Source organism: Macrobrachium nipponense, chromosome 15, assembly GCF_015104395.2.
Source record: "Macrobrachium nipponense isolate FS-2020 chromosome 15, ASM1510439v2, whole genome shotgun sequence".
Classification (NCBI taxonomy): Eukaryota; Metazoa; Arthropoda; class Malacostraca; order Decapoda; family Palaemonidae; genus Macrobrachium; species Macrobrachium nipponense.
In genome coordinates this window covers 7,273,280-7,299,980 of record NC_087208.1, presented here as the reverse complement: position 1 = coordinate 7,299,980, position 26,701 = coordinate 7,273,280, and the positions used below count along the sequence as shown (strand labels likewise).

Sequence of the window (26,701 nt, the reverse complement as noted above, 5' to 3'; positions counted from 1 at the left end):
AGATGCGATAGACTGGCGCCAGGCTGACACCAAGGACGGACTAGTGCACCAGGCTGTGTCTAAGTCGAAGTCTCATCCTCGGAGATGTCCAGCTCCTCCTCCTCCCCCTACTCAGCAGCAGTCAAGAAGATCGGCCCATGGTAAGCCATCAAGGAGTTTGGTTTCGGCAGGGCCTCCCAGTTCGTCTCAGCCTAGGTCATAGGACCAACGTTCCTTTCGCTCTCGTTCTTTTAAGCCAAGAAGGGGCCCAAGGGGCTGTCACTAGGTTAGGCGCTTCTTCCTCTCGTATGCCATGGCGGGCCATTGGGCCAAGTGGCAAAGCTATGGAGCGGAGAAGTTGGTGGCAGATGTCCTTCGGGTGAGGTACCATTTCCATTCGACTTCTCTCCTCCTCTGTCGGACAAGCCACAGCTCAGGAAGGCATATCCTCCAGGATTTCTTAAGTTCTTGGCTCTTCGGGAGGAAGTGCAGAAGTGCTGGACAAGGATGCGATAGAGGAAGTGGTGCGTCCGTCTCCAGGGTTTTACAGTCGCATCTTCTGGGTGCCCAAGGCGTTGTGAGGTTGGAGACCTGTGGTCGACTTATCCACCTTGAATCACTTCATCAGGAAGACACTGTTCAAGATGGAGACCCCGCTTTCAGTTTTGGCAGCTGTTAGGGAAGGCGACTTCAAGCTGTCAATAGACTTAAGGGACACATACTTCCAGATCCCTATTCATTCAACGTCCAGAAAGTGCCTTCGCTTCTCTCTCATGGACAAAGTCTTTGAGTTCAAAGTCCTGTGCTGCAGGCTGACAACAGCCCCTCAAGTGTTCACAAGGGTCTTCTCTCTCGTATCAAGTTGGGCCCATGCTCAGGGGATCCGTTTGCTGAGGTACCTCGACGATTGTTTGGTCTTGGCAGTTTCCAGGGAAAAGCTGCTGCATGACAGGGATGGTCTACTTCGGTTCTGTGTGGAACTGGGCATCGTAGTCAACCAGGAAAAGTCAAACCTTGTACCCAGTCAAAGGATTCTCTACCTGGGCATGGTCATCGATATGACAGTTGCAAGAGTTTTCCCGTCGGATCAGAGATTGGAGAAGTTGCAAGTGGTGGTGTGCGACTTCCTGTCGGAACCACATCAGTCAGCTCATCAGTGGTAGGTTCTGGGAGTTTTGTCTTCCCTGGAGAAGCTGGTCCCTCATGGGTGTCTTCATCTTCTGTCTCTACAATGGAGACTGGGGGAAATCTGGTCCCTGGCAGGGGACTCACCCCTGTTGAAGGTTCCTCTGTCTCTGGAAGTAAAAGAAGACCTTCGTCAGTGGTTGGACAACCGAAAACTTTTGAAGGGTGTCCCTCTGCCCCTCTGCCTTCTCTTCCACCGGGCTTCCTTCTGTTTTCAGACGCCTCCCTTGCAGACTGGGGGGCTCATTTAGGCACCTCTTTGCCTCAGGCGTTTGGTGTTAGGACAAACAGGAACATATCAACGTCTTGGAGTTGAAGGCAGGTTTATTGGGTCTGAAGGAATTTTAGGAAAAGTTAGAGGGTCATTCTGTGGTTCGCATGTCAAGACAACACCATCGCCTATGTGAACAAGCAGGGAGGCCTGGTTTCTCGTCAACTTCACGCATTGACCGTCAAGGTTCACCAGTGGGCGATCAGCAATTTGGTAGAGCTCTCAGCCAGGTATATCCCAGGCAAACGGAATATGGTTGCAGACAAACTCAGTCGTCGGGATCAGATCCTTGGTACAGAGTGGTCCCTTCATCAAGTGGTAGCAGACAAACTCTTCCCGGTTTGGGGGATACCCATGCTGGACCTTTTTGCGGCTCAGTTCAACAGGAAACTGGAGATATTCTGTTCAGTGGTTCCAGATCCTTTAGCATTAGCGGAGGGTGCGTTCCAACATCCCTGAACCAACCTGGATGTGTATGCCTTCCCTCCAATTTGTTTGATCAGTCAAGTTCTGAACAGGCTGATGAGTTCACAGGGTCTCGATGACTTTGGTAGCCCCTCTGTGGCCTCAGGCGAATGGTTTCCAGATCTGCTGTCGTTGTTGTCAGAGGTTCTGAGGGAAATTCCCCCTTGGCGGAATCTCCTGTGTCAGCCCCATACAGAAAGGTTCCACCAGTCAGTAGAATCCTTGTCTCTTAACAGGTGGAGGCTATCAAGTATCTCCTCCGAGTGAGAGGCTTTTCTCAGAGAACAGCAGAGCTTATGTCCAGCAGTCTCAGAAAGTTGACCCTGTGGTTTACCAAGGCAAATGGGCGATGTACTGTGATTGGTGTCGTAAATGGGGTTTTTCTCCACTCACAACCTCAATTCAGCGAATGGCAGACTTTATAACCTTCCTCAGAGAGGAGAAACGTTTGTCCGTTTCTGCTATTAGAGGCTACAGGGTGGCCCTGAGTTTGGTGTTACGCCTAAGAGGTATCGACATTTTCTCGTCCTTGGAACTTTCCTTGCTTGAGCAATCGAGTTCTCCTAGGGAGCTCAGGCCTCCAACGTGGGATGTTTCCCTGGTTCTCAAGAGCTTCACTAAGGGTCCATTTGAACCTTTGCTTCGCTCATCTGACAGGAACTTGACGCTCAAGATAGTTTTCTTTCTGGCCTTGGCATCTTTGAAGAGGGTCGGGGAGCTCCACGGTCTGAGCTATGATGTGAAGCACACCATGGGTTGGGATCGTGGGATCGGTTCCTTCGAATTTGTCCCGGAATTCGTGGCCTAGACCCAAAATCCTTCTGTGCACAATGATAGGTTCACTTCATTTTCCATTCCATCACTGAATGACTTTGTGTTTGGTGATGCTCAAGAGCTTTTATTGTGCCTGGCCGGGCCCTGCATTGCTATTTTAAAAGGACACGGCACCTTAGACCAGTCTGCAGCAGACTTTTTGTTAGCACAGGACATACGAAGAAAGAGGGGTCTAAGAATTCTATCTCTGATTCTGCCACCACATCTGTGCAGGCTAGAACTCATGACGTCAGGGGTATTGGTCCCTCTCTGGCTTTCAAAAAGAACTTGACTCTACGTAATGTAGAGTGCTGAGCGCTGGTACTTGGTTACGTCAGTCCACGTTCACCTCTTTCTATCTTAAGGATGTTGCCCACAAATCTACGGACACGTTTTCCCTGGGTCCTGTGGTGGCTGCTCAATAGGTTGTGTAACTCATAGTTGCCCTTAACAGGGCACTTTTTTTATCTCTCCTAGGATGATTGTGTGGATAAGAGAATGAGTGAGGTGGCTGGCCTCCTTTCTCTTGTACCTTTCCTTCTTCCTTCGGGCGGGTTAAGGAATAGTTTTACGTATTAAGGCCGGCCTTGAGAGAGGCTATATACGTAAACGGAAATAATTAAAGGATTTCAAGAGGAAATTGCTTTAACTTACCGTAAACTGATAGTTATTGATAATTTCTTAGAGGGAAAGGTCGCCAGAAAACTCAGCTCGTTACTTTACAGCTATTTATTTACAAAAAGGCCCTTACTGGCCTGGAGAAAGGGAATTATATATCTCTCACAAATGGATAATAGCTGGCTCCAACTGGATTAACTCAAGCTGGTTTCATAAACTTGGGTAATGCACACTTGCGGGCAGAGAGACTGGGCACGTGACTCATGGAATCTGGAAAAGAATCCCAGATTAAACAAGATAAAAGAAAAAATGACTTCTTGCTTTGATTAAGGCTGATTAATTCTCTAACACTGGGGGGAAGGAAACTAATGTTTCACTGAGGTATGCACTGAAGGCTTGGTCTTTAACAAGTCACAAAGGGAAGCACGTGGCCCGATGAGGACAAAGGGCTTTTGATGTAGAAGGGGTAAAAATGAGACTTGAAAATGAAATTAGCAAGAGTCGTATGGTAGTAAAAGGTGCTGGGTTGAAGTTTACACTTTTAGACGTACCTGGATGCAATATTCAGTGTATCGTTGTGGAAGAATGCGGCCTGACTTGGTTCAGGTCTGGGGTTCGTGTCCGCCAGTACGCCGAGCCGATAGGCTTAAGTGTCGGAGGCTGGCCGGCTGGACATCTGTCCTGGGTCACAGACTGAAGAGGACTGAGGGAGATCCTGGTTGTTTTTGAATCACGGGGCTTCCAAATACCGCCTCGGGCATCGCCTGAAAAGTGATAAACACAACGCCAGCAAATTGGGAAGGAAAATAGGTCTTATTGTAGAAGTCCCTAAAATCCATCTCGAAGCCTAGCTACTCTTGTGACTTGCCTCTCTTACCCTAAGCTTCCGTCAGACCGGAAATACCTCCCTACGACATGCTCTCTCTCCCAACATCAGTTGCTTTAGGAGAAGGCATGGCTGCTGCTTTTATAACTAATATCACTAAAACTCTGCTGGGAAGGCAAGGCGTTCTATAAACGTAGCAATAGACATGTCATTTGCTTGACTGGTCTGATACAGGCGAGTAAGGTAGTCATACTGATAGTGTGGTCGTGTGCAATATACAAATATCAAACCCTCTATTTGGTAGCATATGCTCCACTCCTTGGCAAGGAGTTGAGAATGGTAACAAATCCTGGTATATTGGTTTGCTATTGGACAGTCAAAGTTTCTCTTTGGTTCCCTATAGTACAATGGTTATTCCATATATCATTGTATGTCACCCAGTGTCTGAGTGGTTAGTTATCAATTTATCTAGCTTCTCAATGGGCTTCAGTCCCTCTCCAGAAATTATTTATTCAGGAGCTGGACTAGTGGGTAGGCCCCCCCAGCCAGTTTAGGATGTCTTGTACCTCTCCAAGTGTGAGTATATCCTACTGTTAAGACCGAGGGTTTGTTCACATATGAACATATGACAAATTTTCTACGACAATTTGTATTTTCCATAACTACAAACCTGAGGTCTTTACATTATACAGCCCACCTCTAGCCACCCCCGTCTATAAGACAAATTTTCTACGACAATTTGTATTTTCCATAACTACAAACCTGAGGTCTTTACATTATACAGCCCACCTCTAGCCACCCCTCTGTTTAAGACATCCTTAGTTGGGAAAGACTGACACGGTGGCATAGGTGCGTGGTCTTTGATCACTCTTCACCCGATATATGCACGCATTGCCAGATCTCACAAGATTCTTTGCTTTCATCTGCGTTTTAAGCGGATCCAGCTAGGCGCTAGAAATTATCCTATTTGTTAAGACCTCAGGTTTGTAGCTATAAAAAATACGAAGTGTCTAGGGAAATTTGTAATTTTTCCATTAATAACTCCCATTTTTTTTTTTTTAATGAATCAGTGAAATTTACGGCATAGTTTAGTTTATGTATAGCAAAACGGTTTGTATTCATATTTTCCGTCTTTCGTCCCCCATTTGCTGGTACCCCCACCCCCCAAAAAAATTCTTCAATAAAAAAAGAAAAACTCCAAAAAACTTAGCCGTAGCTATTGCCACCCAAGTGCTGAAATTTATGTGGTAGACAGATATATATTAGAATAAAGTAATAGAGTGTTTATTTTCAAATTAATTTCAATTTTGTTTTTTACAAATATTTTTCAATTTTTGAAAAACTTGGATTGATTTCTTTGAAAAATGACAATTTAACTTTCATTTGCTTTTTGTTTCATTGAGATAGGTAAATTCGTTACTTTGGAGTTTCCATTTGAAAGTCGATAAGTTTAGTTTTGAGATATTGGCCTCCAAAGTTTTATGACAATATTTTTTGCTTGTCTGTCTATTTATTTGCTTGTTGTCACACAGCTTGAGGTTTTTATGACAAATTTTATATATCATATTCGTGTTATGTGATTATTTTTTTATGTATAATGCATTATATTTTATATATTTAGGCTCCTGGTCCCCCTCTTTCCCCCCTCTGGGAAAGACGATCTTTCGTTTGCATCCTCTGCATTGAATATCTATAACCATTTTTACGACATCAGGCGCCATTTTATAACAATAAAGGGTTTTCTTCTTGCTTTAATATCGGAAATTTATAAGTTCTTTCAGCCTCTTCACACTATTCAGTGTTTTGAGAATCATCCACCAATCTTCTTTTCTCTTCTTTCTCCAATTCCTCTAACAATTTCTCTCGTAATAAGTCCCGATGAACAATATAAATGCAAGAAGAAATTGCTTTATTGTCATAAAATGGTGCCTGATGCCGTAGAAATGGTTATAGATATTCAATGCCTAAGATGCAAACGAAAGATAGTCTTTCCCAGAGGGAGGAAAGAGGGGGAACAGGAGCCTAAATATATAAAATATAATGCAATATACATCAAATAATAATCACATAACACAAATATGATATAACATATAAAATTTGTCAAAAAAACCTCAAGCTGTGTGATAACAAGCAAAGAAATGGACATACAAGCAAAAAATAGTCATAAAACTTTGGAGGCCAATATCTCAAAACTAAACTTAACCTTCAAATGGAAACTCCAAAGTAACGAATTTACATATCTCAATGAAAGAAAAAGCAAATGAAAGCTAAATAAATTGTCTACAAAACTATAGTTTTTTATCATTTTGTCAGCAAAAAATTTTGGGATTCATTTTTCCAAAAAATCAATCCAAGGTTTTTCAGAAATTGAAAAATAATTGTAAAAAAAAAAATTGAAAGAAATTGGAAAAAAACGCTCTATTACTTTATTCTAATATAAAATATCTGTCTACCATGTAAATTTCAGCTCTTAGGTTGCAATAGTTACAACTGAGTTTTTTTTTTTTTTTTTTTTTTATTTTTTTTTTTATTTTTTTTTTTTTTTGTGGGGGGGGGGGGGGGGGGTCGCCTGGGGGTTACCAGTGAATAGGGGGCAGAAGAAGGAAAATATGAATACAAACCTCTTCACTTTACATCAACTAAACCATGCCTGAAATTTCAAACTAATTCATTAAAAAAAAATGCAAGTTATTAGTGGAAAACTTTTCAAACGCTCCCCTTAAACAATGACCCAATCAGAGGACTTTCCTAGGCTTTTAATTGCCCACCAGAACTGTTGCTGTGGATGTCATTTTGGAGAAAATAAAGACTGGGAGGTATTAAAAATATTTCATTGTTGAATGTAATCCCAAAGCAACAAAGCAAAACAGCACCTCAGTGCCTTGGTTGGTTTGGTATTGGCCTGCCACCTCAGTGACTGCGATTTCAATTAAAGTAATAGAGGGAAACAAAGGTTTTACCTCAGAAGATCCCATAAGCCGACCTTTGATATTAAAAGAAGCTAAGATTGACCCTGCTGACCTGGAGATTAGGTTTTCTGTCCAACAGACTTTTGGTGACATCTCCCTTACCACAAGGGTTAATCCCATTGACCATCAGCTCAGGATATCAGAGCGACAAGAGGGGATTAGCAACTCTCAAGGAAACCAGAACAGCCATCACATAAATGACAGCTCAACAAGTAGTAGTTCCAGAAGACTCTTGAAAATGGGTCACAGATAGGGCCTGAAAGTACTCTGGAGTAAAATTAAACGTAAATACTTAGAAGTAAACACGTTATACAGTGATTTTGTTGGTTTCTTTTTCATTGATTTTTGTGTTGCAATTTGAAGGAGATCAACATTCTTTTTGTACCAGCTGCTGGGGTACAGAGTGTAATCTTGAAACTTAGATGTGAGGAATGTAGGGGATTGATCTAAGGACTTGTGTGAATATGTCGTATATGGGAAAGAGTAGAAGCTGATGGATTGTGAAAGTAATTAGTTTGTCAGGATAGTTATATCAGGACTTAAACCTGTCAGTTATTCTCTAATTAGTGTCCTTTTCATCTGCAGTTATCCCTACTAAGGCTAGGCATTTTGGAATTGCTGGTAGAGACTTCCTTTGCACCCAGCAGACTGTTTGCTTTTAGCTTTTCTGACATCAATACAAGATAATTGCACCTTAAACACAACAGGTTCCTGCCTATAACTCCAACCCGCCATTTTTGAGGGTTGGACCACTTTTGCACAACATGCCTCATGTAGGCTATGTATGTACGCGCACAGTAGTGGCAGGTTGATGGGGTGACCCTAGAAATGTGAAATTCCACATTTATGTAAAAATGTGGAAATATAATGTACATTTTTTTTCCTCAAGCATTTTCATATGGTATAAGAATTGGTTTTATTCCCAGGTTGTTGGATGCCATTTTCTTCATTACTTTCCTATTTTTTTATTTTATTCTTCAAAACTACTGTTTGTTTTCAAAACTATCAAATCACTATCATCCATTAACTTCCTTATCATTATTACCAAAATCTTTAAATACTGTAAATTGTGGCCTTCTGTATCAAAATAATTGAATCCACCATTACCTACACAAGCAAAAGGTGATTGGAAAATGAAAAAAAGTAGCTGAAAGTGATACATGAAAGGCATAAGACAGAAAGCAATTTTAGCTTGGGCTGGAGTGATGCTGCAAAGATCTTGGTCCTGTCTACAGGGTGGTTTGCAAGGAACTGGACTGTTGGAAGAAGTTTTGAATAGTGACAACAGAAGGCAAAGATAAAGGCTGAATGGGAAAATTGTATGGCCAATGAGAAAGTCGGTCAGAGTGGTGGTGTCTAGCTGCTGGATAACAGATTAAATTCTCAAAAAGATAGATAATTTGGAGATGTGATACATAACGAACACTTGGAAAAGATGGTTTTGGAACTATTTGAGGGAGGCCCAGAAGATCATGGAAAAGGGCTTAGTTTGAGAACTAACCAAATGAGAATCAGGCATAAAGTGCTCAAAATCGTGAAGTGGAAAAAGCTTAATTCTTGTTTAATTTCCATAACGGGTTTGAATCTTTTAAATATAGAGGTATATAATTATCATACTTGGTCCATTAACTTTAGCTATAGTGATGATAGGTCTAGAAACACATACTGTATAGGACATGTATTTCATGATTTCCAAAAGTGCTTTAAAAAAAAATTTTTTTTTTCAGGTTCGGGCAGCTGCAGCTGGAAAAGTCAGAGATTTCTGCCAAAATCTTGATACATCAGTTCAAGAATCTGTTATTATGAATAATATTTTAACTTGTATTAAGGTTAGTGGTGATAAAACATTAATTCTCTCTCTCTCTTTAAAAATTTAGTTATGAATTCCCACAAAGTGCTGTGAAGTTTTGTGGATGAAAGTTAAAATGATTTGTGCTTGAAAACTTATGGTATTTCACTCCCGTGAAAATATTTTGTCTGAAAGTTGGTCTGTTTCAGGAACTAGTAAATGATGGTAACCAACATGTGAAGTCAGCTCTAGCAGGAGTGATTATGGGTTTGTCTCCAATTTTAGGAAAAGATAACACCATCAACCATCTTTTGCCCCTCTTCCTTTCAATGCTCAAAGATGAGTGCCCAGAAGTGAGACTGAACATCATCTCAAACTTAGATTGTGTTAATGAAGTCATTGGTATCCAGCAGGTCAGTAATCTTTTCTTTTTCCATCCTAGTAGAAAGATCTCATTTTATTTTACACTTATTATGTTTATAGAATAATGTGTTTTGAGTATAGTTAGTGCTCTAACATTTTCTAAAGAATTCAATGTAGTTTTGGGTCTTGTGTTCACCATACTCATAGAAGATTAATTCATTGATTATTAGGACAGGTTGACCATTACTAACATGGCAGTCACTAATCAAGTTCTATCACTAATCTGGGACTAATTTTGGCTAGCAGAATTTCAAATGTACCAGGTCACTGCACCAATCTTCATGCTACTGTTTGCTGGTGGTACATACGTACATTCCCTGTGCACCAGATTATGTACATGTATTTGTGAGGTAGAAAAAAAATGGCAAATGTAGTAAATATATAAACAAGGAAACATGAAATATAAATATGAAAATTATAAATTCAACAACCTGAAATATAAGCTGTAGCAAGTTCTCAAATGCCAGTTAATGAGTTGTGCAAAAGTATGTAGCCTACTTACCAGATTGTGTTAATTTTTGGGTTGTAAAAAAGTGAGGCTATACAGTAAAACTATTAAGTGAGAAAATCATAAAATATTAAGTTAAAAAATTATAAATAAAACAAGTTTTCTGACACCAGAGAAAGAGTTTGTGCATTCGAACATATCCAATAGTCTTTGGATCACACAAGCTTTTTATTAATTCTACCGGTTTTCCAGCTTGGCACTAGTATTATCCTAATGTTAAGACCGAAGAGTTGTTAGTTATGAAAAATAGAAATTGATAAAAAATTTGTCATATTGAGAAAATACAGTAAAAATATAACTGGGTATGGTATAAAATATAAATTTAGAAATTCATTAATTCAAACCAAAATAAGTTATAGCGAGTTCTCCGATGCCAGAGAATTAGTTTGTGTGGTTGTACGTACCCGATGCACACAATTTCATTTATCTTTTGTATTGTAAAAATTTTTTAAAAACTATGAAGTGCGATAAAAGGATAGATGAGAAGGGCATGAAATTAAAATTTTAAAAATCGTGAGCATTACAACATGCACCAAAACATACTGTAGCAAGTTTGCCAATGCAGGAGAGTGGGTTTAAAAGTTTGTACATTCCTTATGCACAGGATTGCATTTATCTTTTTGATTGTTAAAATTAGAAATTATAAAATAAAATACAGTACAGTACTCCCAATTTTATGTGGTATTAGGTTCCAAAACCTGCCGCGGAAATGCAAAAATCCCCCTCTAAAAATCCTTATAACTGGCTTATAATTGCCATATAACTAGTACCCCATAATCAAAAATGCTTATAACTGCCTATTTTAATATTTGTAAGTACAAACAAAAGTATATATGTTCTCGGCAGGTTGCTGATAAGCAAAAACCGTCATTAACTAAAACATAGGGATTTATGGCGCCAAGTTTCAGTTAATGATTCTAAGGTTAAGTATATCTTAGTTTTACCCGACCACTTCAGCTGATAACAGCTCTCCTAGGGCTGGCCCAAAGGATTAGACATTTTTACGTGGCTAGGAACCAATTGGTTACTTAGCAACAGGACCTGCAACTTATTGTGGGATCCAAACCACATGGAGAAATAATTTCTGTCACCACTAATAAATTCCTCTGATTCCTTGTTGGCAGAGCAGGAAATTGAACCTGAAAGTTGAGATCAGCAGTCGAGCACGTTACCGTCTCGTCCAGAGAAGAACTTGTTAATGGCACTGTTAACCCGTTAACCCTTAAACGCCGAAGCGGTATTTTATAAGTTGCCTCCCGTATGCCGGCGGCGTTCGCGAGTGAGCGCCAAAGCGGAAAAAGTGTTTTTCTCAAAAAATCACAGCACGCTTAGTTTTCAAGATTAAGAGTTCATTTTTGGCTCCTTATTTTGTCATTGCCTGAAGTTTAGTATGCAACCATCAGAAATGAAAAAAAATATCATTATCATATATAAATATTGGGATATATGACAGTGCGAAAAAAAAATTCATATAGAATTGTATACAAATCGCGCTGAGCAAAACGGTTAAAGCTAACGAGTTAATTTTTTCCTGTTGTATTGTACACAAAATTGCAATCATTTTGGTATATAACAATATAACACATTGTAAAACGATCAAGGCAACACAGAGAAAATATTATCACAAAATGATGCATGAATTCATAACGAGCGGACTTAGAAAAAAAAAAAGCTGTTTTCAAAAATTCACCATTAATCGAAATATTGTGCTAGAGACTTCTTGTTTGTTGCAAAATGAAGGTAATTGATTGAATATTACTAGACTGTAAGTGTTGTAGCTTACAATTGCAGTTTTCGACCATTTCGGTCGAGTTAAAGTTGACCGAAGGACGAGTTTTTTCTATTTATCATTATTTACATGAAAATATTTCAACACTGATAAAAGCTACAACCATGGGTTGTTTTTAGTTGTATTCTACATTAAATTGCGCAGATTTTCATATATAAAACTAGGTAACGGCTAATTTAAAATGGTGCAAACATTACGACAATCTGACGAAAAAATTTATGATTTTTTCGGAAGTTACCGCGCAGACGTAAGGAAAAAGTTTATTTCATAAATTCACCATAAATCGAAATATTGTGCTAGAGACTTCCAATTTATTGCAAAATAAAAGTAAATGATTGAATATTACTAGAATGTAATAGTTTTAGCTTACAATTGTGTTTTTTTACCATTTCGGTAGAGTCAAAGTTGACCAAAGGTTGAAATTTTGGCACGTACCATTATTTATATGAAAATATTTCAAAGCTGATTTCACTCTCGTGTCGACGTGGCCACATACTCGGGATCAGGCTAATAAGATATCTGGACGATTGGCTAATGATAGCAAAGTCCAGGGAGAAATTACTCAGGGACAGGGCGACCCTCCTGCAGCTTTGTCACAGCCTAGGTATTGTGATAAATCAGGAGAAGTCGCAGTTGGATCCAAGTCAACGTTTGGAGTATCTGGGAATGGTTATAGACACAATAGAAGCCAAAGTATTCGCGACAGACCAAAGAATAGAGAAATGCAAACAAGTGGTGAATGCCTTTCTGGGAAAACAAACACAGCCAGCAAGACAGTGGCAGGTGGTACTGGGAATCCTAACCTCCCTGGAGAAGCTAGTACCACAAGGAAGGCTGCACCTTCGGTCCCTACAATGGAGGATGAAGCGTACTAGCAAATTCCCTTGTCGGCAGAAGTGAGGAAAGACTTGCTTTGGTGGGTGAACGACGACAATCTGACAGTGGGTGTCCCCATTCAACAATCCTCTCCGGACCTCTTGCTGTTCTCGATGCGTCACTAGAAGGCTGGGGAGCCCATATGGAGGAGTTGATGGTGTCAGCAAAATGGAGTTGCAAGGACAGAGAACTCCATAGAAACGTGCTGGAGTTAAAAGGAGCGTTTCTAGCTCTACAGGAATTCAGGGAGAGAGTAAAGGGACACTCAGTGGTATTGATGTCAGACAACACCACAGTAGTAGCTTATATAAACAAACAAGGAGGCCTAGTTTCTCGGCAGTTACATGTGATGACAGTTCAACTTCATCAGTGGGTTGTAGAGAACCTGGTAGACATCAGGGCCAGGTATATTCCGGGAAAAAGAAACATAGTGGCCGACAAGTTGAGCCGCAGGGATCAGATTCTGGGAACGGAGTGGTCCTTGCACCAACAGGTAGTGGACAGGATGCTCATGTTGTGGGAAGGACCGATCATAGACCTATTCGCAACCAGGTACAACAAAAAGTTGGAAGTGTATTGTTCGTTAGTCCCAGATGCAGAGGCAGTAGCAGAAGATGTGCTACAACACCCTTGGGACAATCTGGACGTGTACGCATTTCCTCCATTTTGTCTAATCCGTCAGGTTCTGAACAGGGTAATGCGGTCTCAGAACCTCAAGATGACCCTGTTAGCTCTGTTATGGCCGAAGGCAGAGTGGTTTCCAGACCTACTGGAACTCTTGATAGATGTGCCGAGAGAGTTACCCCCATGGAGCAACCTACTGTGTCAGCCGCACATGGAGAGGTACCACCAGTCGGTGAAGTCCCTATTGCTTCACGGGTGGAGAATGTCAAGTATCTCCTGCGAGCGAGAGGGTTTTCGCAGAAAGCAGCAACTCAGATGGCAGAAAATATCAGAAAATCATCTGCGACAGTATACCAAGGAAAGTGGTCAGCATACTGTGATTGGTGTCGTAGAGGGAACTTGTCTCCACTCGGTACCACTATTCAGCAGTTAGCAGACTTTCTGATATATCTCAGAACAGAAAAGCATATGTCTGTATCTGCAGTGAAGGGGTACAGGGCTGCTCTAGCCTTAGTCTTACTAATGAAAGGGGTGGGCATTTCGTCTTCATGGGAGTTGGCCATGCTGATGAGGAGCTTTGAACAGTCATGTCCACCAAAGGAACTAAAAGCTCCAGATTGGGATCTGACCATGTTACTGAGTAGTCTGACAAAACCCCCCTATGAACCACTAAGGCAGTCCACAGATAGGAGCCTGACCCTGAAGACAGTCTTCTTATTGGCCCTGGCTTCAACCAAAAGGGTGGGGGAGCTACTTGGCCTGTCATATCTCATGAAGCACTCAAGAGGTTGGAGGTCAATGGTATTTGAGTTTGTTCCAGAATTCGTGGCCAAGACCCAAAACCCAACAAAGATGAGTTGCTTCTGTGCCCCATCAGGGCACTAAGGGAGTACTTAAGAAGAACAAGGCACCTCAGGCCGGGGTGCCTGAGGTTGTTCGTAAGTACAGGACAGAACAGGAAGGAAGTGTCCAGGAATACAATATCGTTTTGGGAAAGGGAGACGATCAGAAATGCTTATATGACAGAAGACAAGGGGTCAGATAGCCAGGTGGGAGCTAGAGCTCATGACATCAGGGGCTTGAGTGCTTCTCTGGCATTTAAGAACATGTCTGTGGAGAGAATTCTGAAAGCTGGTGTGTGGAAACGCCAAACAACTTTCACCTCATTTTATTTGAAAGACGTTGCCCATAGATCCTTGGACACTTTTTCCTTGGGTCCAGTGGTGGCGGCCCAACAAGTGATATAGCTCATCCAGTACCCCTAGCGGGTCAGTTTGCGTCTAGTCTAAGGTGAAGGTATGAAAGTAGAATGAATGGGATGACTGGTCTTTTTTCTTTACTACTTTCTTCCTACTCCTTTAACTACGGGCAATATGAAGGAGGGTACCGTCATATGCTGGAACGGACTAAATGCAGGTGAGGTGGTCAGCCATACTGTGAAGCTATCTTAGGTTATGATATACTTTTCAGTAGCAACACACCCCTCTAAATAATAGGGAAGAGAGGGATGAGGGTGGATCCAGTTACAAGGGACAAGAGTAAACCATAGAATGGTATCAACACCCAGTGAGGGAAACCAATAGAGTCGCTTATATCTTTGGTTCTAGGTTCATTGTCCATTCTCTTAGAATTTCCCTAATATATTCAGAAATGGATAGGGTAGCAAACTCCCAGTCAGTTGTAGAGACTTACCTCCCTCCAATAAGTAAGTCTATCCTAATGTTAAGACCGAAGGTTTGTTCCGTATATGAACAAATACCAAATTTGTAACGAATTTATATTTTTCATAACTAACAAACCTGAGGTCTTAACAGGTAAAGGCCCACCTCGAACCACCCCTCTAGCAGTCTAAACTGGGTTAGAAATATAACTGGTGGGTCACAGGTCGCCGTGGGCATTCTGGGTATACATGCCCCGTAACCTGGTATAGATGCCAATAGTCCCTGGATCTCACAAGTGTTATTTTAATTCTACTGGTTTCCGGCTTGGCGCTAGTAAATCCTAATGTTAAGACCTCAGGTTTGTTACTTATGAAAAATACAAATTAGTTACAAATTTGGTATTTTTTGTTGTATTCTACATGAAATTGCACACATTTTCATATGTAAAACTTTATGTAACGGCTAATTTAAAATGGTGCAAACATTACGACAATCGTACGAAAAAATTTATGATTTTTTTTCGGAAGAGTTACCGCGCGGACGTAAGGAATTTTTTTTTTTTTTTCTTCAAATTCACCATAAATCGAAATATTGTGCTAGAGACTTCCAATTTGTTGCAAAATGAAGGTAAATTATTGAATATTACTAGAATATAAGAGTTAGCTTACAATTGCGTTTTTCGACCATTTCGATAGTCAAAGTTGATCGAAGGTTGAAATTTTGGCACATCGTTATTTATATGAAAATATTTCAAAACTGATAAAAGCTACAACCATGAGTAGTTTTTTGTTGTATTCTGCATGAAATTGCACACATTTTCATATATAATACTCCATGTAACGGCTAATATAAAATGGTGCAAAAATTATGTGTCACTGATGCATTTTAGTGTGAGAAGAAAGAAATTCGCTTGCGCGCCTGGGTAACGATTGTAAACAAAACAACGCCTTGACCCGTGAGCTCCCAGCATCCCCCAAGGCGCATGATTCAAAAGTTTTCTCCTAGTAGGCTTATAACTATTTTTCTGGGAATTTTTTAAATTTTTTTTTTTTTTTTTTTTTTTTCGTCGACGTACTATACGTCCAATCGGCACTCGACAGACAATTTTCGTTGACGTTTAATTCGTCCAATCGGCGTTAAAGGGTTAATAGCACCTCTGTTGAGTATGTTATGGCACCATAATTCTATTATCGGCACCTTATGGTGCCAATAACCGAAACTTGGCCCATTATAGCACCAGAAATCACTGATTTTATGGCACTAGACAAACCCCATAAAACCTGACCGCCATTAATCGAGTCTGCCGATAACTGGGGACAACCTGTATGGCTAAATATTGATTTTTATGATAAAAATTATTTACAGCCTACTGAGCCTAATAGGTGTACAATTCTCTCTCTCTCTCTCTCTCTCTCTCTCTCCTCTCTCCCAGCCTGCTTTTTATGATAAAAATTATTTACAGCCTACTGAGCCTAATAGGTGTACAATTCTCTCTCTCTCTCTCTCTCTCTCTCTCTCTCTCTCTCTCTCTCTCTCTCTCTCTCTCTCTCTCTCTCTCTCTCTCTTCCCAGCCTGCTTTTATTGGAAAATAAATTTAGTATAATTAGTGAATATTTTAAATATTCACTATACGCTTTATCAAAAAAATCTACAGCAATATCATTTTATATACATCTTACATTACCTTGAGAGAGAGAGAATCAGACACCGATCATGCTCTTTATGGAGTCCAACCTGGAATGAGCTTAATAGATGCATAACTACATTATAAGTTTGCTGTAAATGATTTTTATCACAAAAATCAATATTTAGTCATATACGCAATATGAAAAAATACAGTATTTAGTGAATAAATGATGTTGCTCTACAAAGAAAAAGGAAAGTTGACAATAATTTTAGAGATATGGTCAAAAGAAAAAATATGAAAATTAATGAAAGTACCCTGTGGAAAAGTGATAATAGTATCACACCGAGAAAACAGATCGTGGTAAATTGTACTTCTGGATATATCAGTGCAAACTGGAGATACCAATTTGAGGCTGTTCGCCTTCGGATCTATCGCTGAATATGTAGTACAGTGGTCCCCCCTGTATTCGCGGGGGATGAGTACCAGACCCCCCGTTAATAGTTAGAATCCGCGAATGTTTGGAACCCCTATAAAAACGCTAAAAACAGCCTATTTTGTTGGTTAAAACTCAAGAAAAACCACTACAAAATTTCATACTTGGTTTTTTAATAGTTTTATCACAAAGTGCATTTTATGATTAAATATATATATAAAAAAAAAACAGTAATTTGTGGATATTTCTCATAGAAAAATATAACGCAAATGCGCGAATTTTTTGCGAATAATGCGGGGAAACGTTCCCGAGAGAGAAATCCGTGAATGTGTGAGTCCACGAATACGTGGGTCCACTGTAGTCTCTATTTGTATCGTATTAGAAAAACAAACGTAAGGAATACGTATCTTTTCCTCCATGGATCTTTTAACAAGTTATGTTTTACTTCACTGCATTCAATGATATTATAGTGTTCCCCATGTATTTCGGGGGGGATGCGCACCAGAACCCCCCCCTACTAATATTTTGATACTTTTTTTTTTTTTTTTTTATCACAAAAAGTGCAGTTTATGATGAAATTGATACAAAAAAAAAAAAAAAAAAAAAAAAAAAACAGCAATTTGTGGATATTTTTAATAGAAAAATACAGTGAGTACGCGAATTTTCCATGAATAATGCGGGGAAACGTTCCCGAGAGAAATTCGCAAATATGTGAGTCCGCGAATCCAGAGAACATGAATACGGGGGGTCCACTGTATATGCATCATATCATTAATGTATTATAAAATTAACACATAGTGGTCCATAGTGGTCAATGTTTTGGCCGGGAAATCAGCTGAGGCGAGTACGAGGTAAGTTTAGTTCACAGTACAGTGGAACCTCGACATACGAAAGTCCCTACTTATGAAAAATCCAAGTTATGAAAGCAAAGACGAAGATTTTTTTGCCTTTGGATACGAAAATAATTCAGGTTATGAAAGGGTGTATTGTAAAGTCCGAGATTCGCCCGGACCGCCGAGAACAATTTTAAACCTCACGCGCCTCTAACTCTAGACTCGCCACCATCCTCCCGCTCTCTCATTGGTTCCTGATGCTAGTCACTGCGGAAAGATCCTGCTCTCCTATTGGTTAGAATCTATCCCATCATGCCTCTACGTAAAAGCGTCGTTCGGCCACTTCGTCGCACCAGCATTATTGTACGCAGATGGAATTCGTTCGTTCACATATAAGTATTTCGTTAGTTAACGTAAATTTGTGTTAGTGGTTTCGCTTTCTACTTGTACGTAGACTTTATCATGATGTGTGTGAGCTCAATTAACCATGGGTCCCAAGAATGTTGCTGAAGTTCACAGAAAGAAGAGGATGCTTTCTTTGGAGACAAAGATGGAGATCATTAAAAAGTATGAAGTTGGCACACGGTTAAGTGTGATTGCTAAGGAATACGGCTGAGATCCGTTGACGATAGGCACCATCCTTAAGCAGAAGGAAGCCATCAAAGCAGCTACACCTTCCAAGGGCATGACTATTTTGTCCAACAAGAGGAGCCACATGTATGATGAGATGGAGAGGCTGCTTCTTGTATGGATTAAAGATAAAGAAATCACTGGTGATACATTAACCGAGACGGCAATCTGCCAGAAGGCCAGTGCTATTTTTGGTGATCTGATTGCCCAGGCCAAAGATGACGGAGGAGAAGGGACATCAACGGCAACCCCAGACTTCAAGGCTTCTTGTGGGTGGTTTGATAAATTCCTTAAACGGACTGGCATCCATTCGGCGGTGCAGCATGGGGAGACTGCCAACTCGGACACGAAAGCGGCCGAAGCCTTTATTAAGATGTTCGATGAGATGACGATCAACAAAGGCTACAGTTCTCAGCAAGTCTTCAACTGTGATGAGACTGGCCTTTTTTGGAAAAAAAATTCCTCGGACGTACATCACGGAGGAATAGAAGCTACCTGGGCATAAACCTATGAAAGACAGGCTTACGCTTGCACTTTGTTCCAACGCCAGTGGGGATTGTAAGGTGAAGCCCCCACTTGTGTATCATTTGGAGACTCCTCGAGCCTTCAAGGACCACAAAGTGCTAAAGGAGAAGCTTCCGGTAATGTGGAGGGCTAACGCGAAAGCCTGGGTAACGAGACTTTTGTTTACCTAGTGGGTACATCTGTGTTTTGGCCTGACAGTGAAGAAATTTCTCTGAAATGTCTGCTGTTGTTGGATAATGCCCCTACTCACCCTCCTGGCCTCGAGGAAGATATCCTAGCTGAGTATTCTTTCATCAAGGTTTTTATAATCTGCCTAACACCACCCCTCTCCTCCAGCCCATGGACCAGCAAGTGACATCGAACTTCAAGAAGCTGTATACGAAACATCTTTTCAAGAGATGTTTCGACATCACCAATACCACAAACCACACCCTGTGTGAATTTTGGAAGGAGCATTTCGATATCGTGATATGCATCCGATTCATTGATCAAGCTTGGTTGGAGGTTTCAAGGCAAACTTGAATTCTTCATGGAGGAAACACTGGCCTGAGACTTCGAGGGATTGAACGTGGTCGAAGCTGATGCAGATTCAGAAACAGTTGACGATCCTGAAAGTGTTTCGCAACCAAATCTTGATGAGATCATTGCGCTCCGCAAGTCCGTGGGGCTGGTCGTTGATGAGGACATCAATGACCTCGAGGAGCACCAAGAGGAGCTTACAACGGATGACCTGAAGGAGTTGGAGGCCATGCAACATTATGTCGTTCAAGAAGAGTTCTCTAGCAGTGGAGAGGACGAGGAGGAGGACCCTATGACAACGGCAGAAATTAAGGATGCTCTAGCTGCTTTTCATAAAGTGTAATCATTTGTAGAAAAGAGACACCCCGAAAAGGCTTACACAGGTCATATGCTTGCGCAGCTTGATGACGTTTGCCTGAGTCATTTCAGGAACATTGTGAAAAGCAGGCAGAAGCAATCTTCCTTGGATAGTTAATTATTAAAGAGGCCTTCAGTAGTAGTAAGCAAACAGGAAGATCCAGTTGATACAAAAAAACAAAGTTGAAAGTGGTGAAGAAATTGAAATTTTGCAAAAAAAAAAAACTATTAGATATTATATATATATATTATATATATATAATATATATATATATATATATATATATATATATATATATATGTATATATATATGTATATATATATATATATATATATATATATATATATATATATATATATATATATATATATATAAAAGTACAAGAAAGTTTTAAAAAAATCCAAAAAGACAAAAAAATTTTTTTTTTTTTTAATTTTAAGTTTTGTAAGTTAAGTGTTAATGTTTTCTGCCATTTGTTAATGTGTTTCGTAAAGTTTATTGTTATGTTTTCTGTAATTTTTTAATGTTACGTAAAGTTAAGTGTTCATGTTTCTGCCATTATTAAGCTACAATATGACTTGAATGGGTCTTGTTGTGAACTAAATTTAGTTATTTTTTGTTAGTAGATGGCGCTGGGTATTTGTGTATAAGTGTGTAGTTTCGGTTTAGTATTTTCTCTTAATTTCATGATATAAGCTTAATATATTTATCTTTTATCACTATGAATACAACAGTAGAAGCTGTTCTTTGATGCTCAGTAGTTTTGATTCAAATACTTTTCTCTCTAATTTTATTTACGGTCGAGTTTGATGGCATATCGAAGTTTATGGGAGAGTAATCCATGTTGCCGATGCACAATAGTTTATACTTTTTGTGTAACTTGAATATTGTTTTCTCAGCTTCAGCTACAACTATGGCGTAGTATATTTCCTTGCAGATCTTTTCTCCATAACGAATATGGTATAGTGTAAAAATATACTACGTAGTACTATATTCTATTTAACATCATTTGTAACATATCTGCGGTAATTGTTTACTATCGTGCAATGGTAGAAATGCAATTTAGTTGTTCATGTAAAACAGCTGTTTTTCCGGTTTTAAAGCTATTATAGTACGATTATTATTCTTTTTTATATTTTTAACTTGACTAGAAGATGGATAAAGAGATGGAGGAAGAGACGTTATTACACAATATACATGAGAATTTTTATTTGTTATTTTACTATAATATTTTCTATGTTTATTTTACAGATAGGTAAAATTTGTTACAATTCTTATTAATTTACATTACTTTCAACTGAAAATTATGCTAAAGCTTTTACTGACCTGTAGTTTATAATTTTAATTAAAATACAGCTATACAGCAGAGCCCCTGACCTGGATGTTAATTCATTCCAGAAGAATCGACGAGTTGCAATTTTGACGAGATTTGAGTGAATTTTTTCCCATAAGAAATAACTGAAAATGGATTAATCCATTCTTGACCACCAGTTACTACCCTAGCCTTGCTTCTTTATACAAAACATCACTCATTAATACACATAAATTACAATTAAATAAGTTCAGTGTTAAATAACATACCATTCAATGCACTTTTATCATGGTTAAATATATACTATAGTAAAATAACTGCCCTACGTATGCCCGATTCGTCCATAATGCGATGGTTTACTGTGCACCATAGGCTAGGCTAGGATAGGTAAGTAGTATGTACTGTAAGGGGTAAGCATAATTATTGTTGCTAATAATAAAACATTGAAAATCAAGTCTTAATTCTTACAGGAAATTAATAAAATATTAAAAATAACCCAAATTATGTTCATCATAAACTTCAGAAAAATTCCTTAAGTTAAGTCGTTAGTTAGTGGCCGTGAGCAGCCGTAAACAGACGTAAACAAACTATCATACAGTCTACTGGAATACTGTATACAAAATAACTTTAAAATATCTTTCAGTACGTTATATTAAATTTTTTTTCATAAAATATCCTTGTAAAATAGGGGCACTTTTCAGAAGCGCTTTGTGCTTTATGTGACATCATTATTGGCAGAGTAATACCCATTGGAAGTAGATCGTCATAAATGTATTCCTGTAAATTGGAAAGAATCCCGATATTAAGGATAACTAGGGAGTTATTGATATTGCAAAACCCTTTATGTAATTTGATTATAAAATACTACCAAGAAAATATTGCCCCTTAGTAAACAAGGCTCAAAGTCTCCAGCATGACTGGGAACTACGAATTATGAGCATCGTAACTTTTGTAAGTAAAGCACGTCTGGGAATTACGAATAAGGAGCAAACTGCAAAATGTTTTGGCAGGCAAAAGCACTGTCTGAAACTGACAAAAAACACGATGTAGACTTTTTTAACATAGTTCTACGTTTATAAATAAAGTAGCTGCAATTCTTAAACCCAGCTTTCTTTCATAAATTAAGTTCTATTCTGCATCTAAAGACAGTTATCATGTCAGTAAAATTATATCGGCTGATATTTTAAGAACACTTAAACAAAACCAGAATGCAAATGGCAGATCACTCTGTTCATATTATAATTCGATAATATGGAAATAATACATGCAATATGATTAGATACAGTAAAACAAGGGTTTTATTAAAATGAACATTATTCTCAATACACAAACAAATATTATCAACTTCTGCTAATGGATATGTCAATGTAACAACCTAACCCAGCCAACAAAGTCTCTCTCTCTCTCTCTCTCTCTCTCTCTCTCTCTCTCTCTCTATATATATATATATATATTATGGATGAAGTGATTGTAAACCTGTAGTGCGTACATAAGCAACAAAATCGAGAAACGGCTGATTGCCGACGTCATTTGCCATCACTATAAAAAGAAGGGAAAAAAAGTGCAGGCGAAATTGATGTTCAAAACTAGTGAAATCACACTAAATGCTTATAAAGTCAAGTATTTTGCCACTTTTAAACCCAACTTGGTTAATTTACAAGAAAGTATTTAAATTACATATCTTCTACCTGCCAAGTGTAATGGTTAACTAAGATATCGATAGCTCATTCAGCCGAGATTATGAGAATGTAAACAATATCGCATGCAAATGGCATACAATGACAATGTTTATATTCTGTAAAATACGTTTTAACTTTTTCAAATTATCATTTTCTCCAGAAAATATTTGCTTAGGCTTACAGACCTTTTCGGTTTAAATTCAACAGTATATTTCCTGATTGATCTTTGATCTATATGGATCTTTGATCTTTAGGAAATAAAGTTATTACATTTAAGATATTTCAGTCTTTTTCTGCATAACGTCATTTATAACAACTACGGAAATAGTTTACAATAGTACAATGATTGAAATACAAGCCAAATGGATGTTGTTATCCAATTTGGTTGTACTACTTAGAAAAATTAAAAGTTTCCCTCGAGAAAAATTAAAAGTTTCCCTCTCGTTTCATGGCTGTACACGTTCACACAATGAGTATAACGTTAAAACCATAGTTTCATCAATCTCTTTTGCAGTTTTTGAACTTTTGTAACTAGAAGATGGGATAAAGTTAGGCTGTTATAATTTGGTCTCTCATAAAATTGGACTATCGTAAGACGAATTATCGTAACTTGAACACTACAGCTACCTGTACACTGTATAAAACTTTATTATATCTTAACATACTCTAGACACCCAAAGGATTAAAGCTAGGCCTTTTTTCACTTTACAAAATAAATTCTATAGTACTATGCTGCATAAATATAATTCTACTTATTGCGCCATTGTGGGATTGCACCGCCATTTGAGTGGTCTAGGGTGCTGTTAACTGGTCTAGTATTCCAAAAGAGATAGAAATAACTTAACATTTCACTTACGCAAAGATAACTCGTCTTTCTTACTGAGATGAAAGAATTTTTATGGTAGATATATGTTTATTTTATTTTCAAATTATGATGATGATAATAATAATAATAATAATGTAACTGTAATTTAAAAATTCTTCCCTTCATCTTTCTCTGTATCCATTTCCCTACCTTCTCTTAACTCCAGAGAAGCTCGGGCTTAGGAAGCTGTCAAATATGTCAAGTAATGTGACAGGAGAGGGGAGGAGTGCCATATAATGATCAATGATTTTAGTGGTTTTTATGCAATTTCTCTCTCTATTCTTGCTATTTTTCTTTGAGAAATATCCACAAATTCCCATGTGTGTGTGTGTGTGTTTTTATCATTAAAGGCACCTTTTGTAATAAAACTATTTAAAAAAAAGAAGAAAAAAACAGGTATAAACTTGAGATTTAACTAACAAAATATTAAGTTTTAAGCATTTTTATAGGGGTTTCAACTATTTGTTGGTTGTAGCTATTCAGGGTGGGGGGAGGTGTCTGGTACCCATCCCCCAAGAAACGCTGTATGTACAACGAAATATCGAATTTTCTTATATAGCGCGGTCAGCTCATATGCTTTAATCCTCTATCTTGGTGAGCTACTGTAATGTATTCCACAAAAATTGGCAACAAGGTGCACTGTGGAAGTGTGAAACGTGTAAAACCAGAGGAAAACTGTAAAAGCATAGATGAGAATGGCATAAAACATAAATTTTTAAAATCGTAAGGGTAACAACATGAACCAAAACAAGCTGGAACAATTTCTCTGATGCCTGGAAATGAGTTTGAGAGTTTTTTACTTACCCTATGCATATGATTGCGTTCAGCTTTTGAGTTGTAAAAATAAAAAATTATTAAGTGCAGTAAAAGTATGGATAAAAATTGACATAAAATATAAATTTTAAAAAATGCAAGCATGACACCACAAACCAAAATAACACGATGCAAGTTCTGCAACAACAGTTATTCAGTTTGTGCATTTGTACATATCCTTTACGCATGATTGCGGTTATCTCATGGTTTGTAAAAATAAGAAGATTAGAAAATACAGAAAAAATATGAGAAAAGCAATAAAAATATAAAAAAATCCAAGGTGAAAAAACTGCGAATCCTGACAGCCCTTCATCTAACATGTGAATGTGCTTCGTTGCTAATTTCAGCTCTTCACCTTGGAAGCAACAGTGATGATCTTCCTCGTGTAAGTCAACAGAATTTCATGCACCATTCATTTTACCAGTGCCTTCATTAAAATCTTCATTGATTTTCCTTATTACCCAACTGATTTACAAGGTATTTTAAAGGTATGGTGAGATGGTTAACTATTAAGTGTTCCAACCTAACCAGTCTGTAATCTGGGAAAATCAGTAATCTAGTGCTCTGCAGGTTCCAATGATGCCGGATCAGTGATGGTCAACCTATATAGATAACCAAAACATTTTATGGTCCTCGGAATTTATGTAAACAAAGCCACCATAAGATTTGTTTTGCTATGCTTTCTAAGCAAAGGTCTGATAAAGGTTATCTGAATTATACCTTTTGAAAATGATTTCTGCAATAAATAATTTAGAAATTTTATTGTACCTAGTGTTAGCTGTCATCCATTGCCTAAATTTATTTGTTCAACTTTGAATTTGTACCTGTGCTCTATGTATGAACTTGTCCCTGTGAGGGATTTTTGTAAAAAAAAAAAAAAAAATGTAAGTTATTTTTAGATGTGTTAATACTGATCTGTTTTCTTTTGATTTTTAACAGCTGTCCCAGTCCCTATTACCAGCAATTGTAGAATTAGCAGAGGACACAAAATGGCGTGTTCGGTTGGCCATAATTGAATACATGCCCCTATTAGCAGGCCAGTTAGGTGTCGATTTTTTCAATCAGTCCCTTGCAAAACTTTGTATGACTTGGCTTGTGGATCATGGTAAGGCTTCTTACATGAATGCTGACTTCAGCATTTTTATTCTTATTGTTTTAAAAGATGGTTTTTATATATTGTGTAATTTTAGAAAATAATTGGGCAGAGTTGGTAATAAGAGATCTAGTCTTAACTTTTTATATTACAAAAGGGATATTTAAAGGAAATGGTAAATTGTTTTGAATATTTTTTTTTTTACAGTATATGCAATCCGGGAAGCTGCTACCAACAACCTTCGTAAATTAGTGGAGCTGTTTGGGTCTGACTGGGCCTCGCAACACGTTTTACCGAAGATCAATGCCATGTCCAGGGATGGAAACTACCTTCATCGTATGACTTGCCTTCATTGTATAAATGTAAGGGAAACTATCTGAAACATTTCTCTCAAGTGTATATAAGGCTGCATCAAGCACTTCATTGGCTAAGAAAATGTTTATTCATACTGAAATACAGATTATTGCATTTTAGGTAGACATATTCCTCAGTACAAGCTGGCATCTGTCATTGAAATTTGGTAAGAAGTTAATTAACTGGTGGTTGAGGAATTACAGTGGAGAATATGTACCTAAAACCAGTACCAATTCACATAACAAATACAGGAATTTCACAGTAAATATAATATAATGATAAAATATAAAAACAGTCCTATATGAGCCAGTGCGCTGATTGAGATGATAGAGAAGAGAGGCAGGGTATTGTTGAGCGTTATTGCGTAGGAGACAGAGACCTGCTTCCCACTGACTTCCAAGCTGGGCTGGAATGATTATTCTCTTCCACATTTTGTTTGTTCCTTTCACTTGACTATATTTTCCTGAATCACTTCTTTTTGTTATGGTAGGATACCTATTGAGTTGACGCTTTTTAGGATTTTTTAGTACTGTAAAAGTAACTCAACTCTATAACAAACAAATTAGTGCCACATTCAGCCTCTGAGTGCCTTGAATGGTTTGTTTATGATTTCCTTGTGAAAAGTTATATAATCTCTTTCCTTTTCTTACTTGTATTCTTAACTTCTTATTTTCTGCAAAATCCCCATGCTTATTTAAATTCTGCCATTTGCCAACTTTAAGTTGATGTGTTATTACAAAATTACATAATCTCCTTCTTGAACCCAAGATTCAAGTGTAAACACATCGACAATCATACACACTGATTAATAATATAAAAAAAATTTAAATAGGGACTTTTTATTGGAGAGAACAAATTATCCT

General features: G+C 38.3%; 1 protein-coding gene across 1 annotated transcript in view; it reads left to right on the top strand.

Moving 5' to 3' along the window:
* Positions 1-26,701, top strand: part of LOC135226988 (serine/threonine-protein phosphatase 2A 65 kDa regulatory subunit A alpha isoform-like) — a 200,773-nt gene that overhangs the window by 55,818 nt on the left and 118,254 nt on the right. The window contains exons 6-9 of the mRNA XM_064266702.1: positions 8,854-8,955; positions 9,125-9,328; positions 25,331-25,496; positions 25,692-25,846. Coding sequence (XP_064122772.1) covers positions 8,854-8,955; positions 9,125-9,328; positions 25,331-25,496; positions 25,692-25,846 — 627 coding nt within the window. The remainder of the gene's footprint in view (positions 1-8,853; positions 8,956-9,124; positions 9,329-25,330; positions 25,497-25,691; positions 25,847-26,701) is intronic.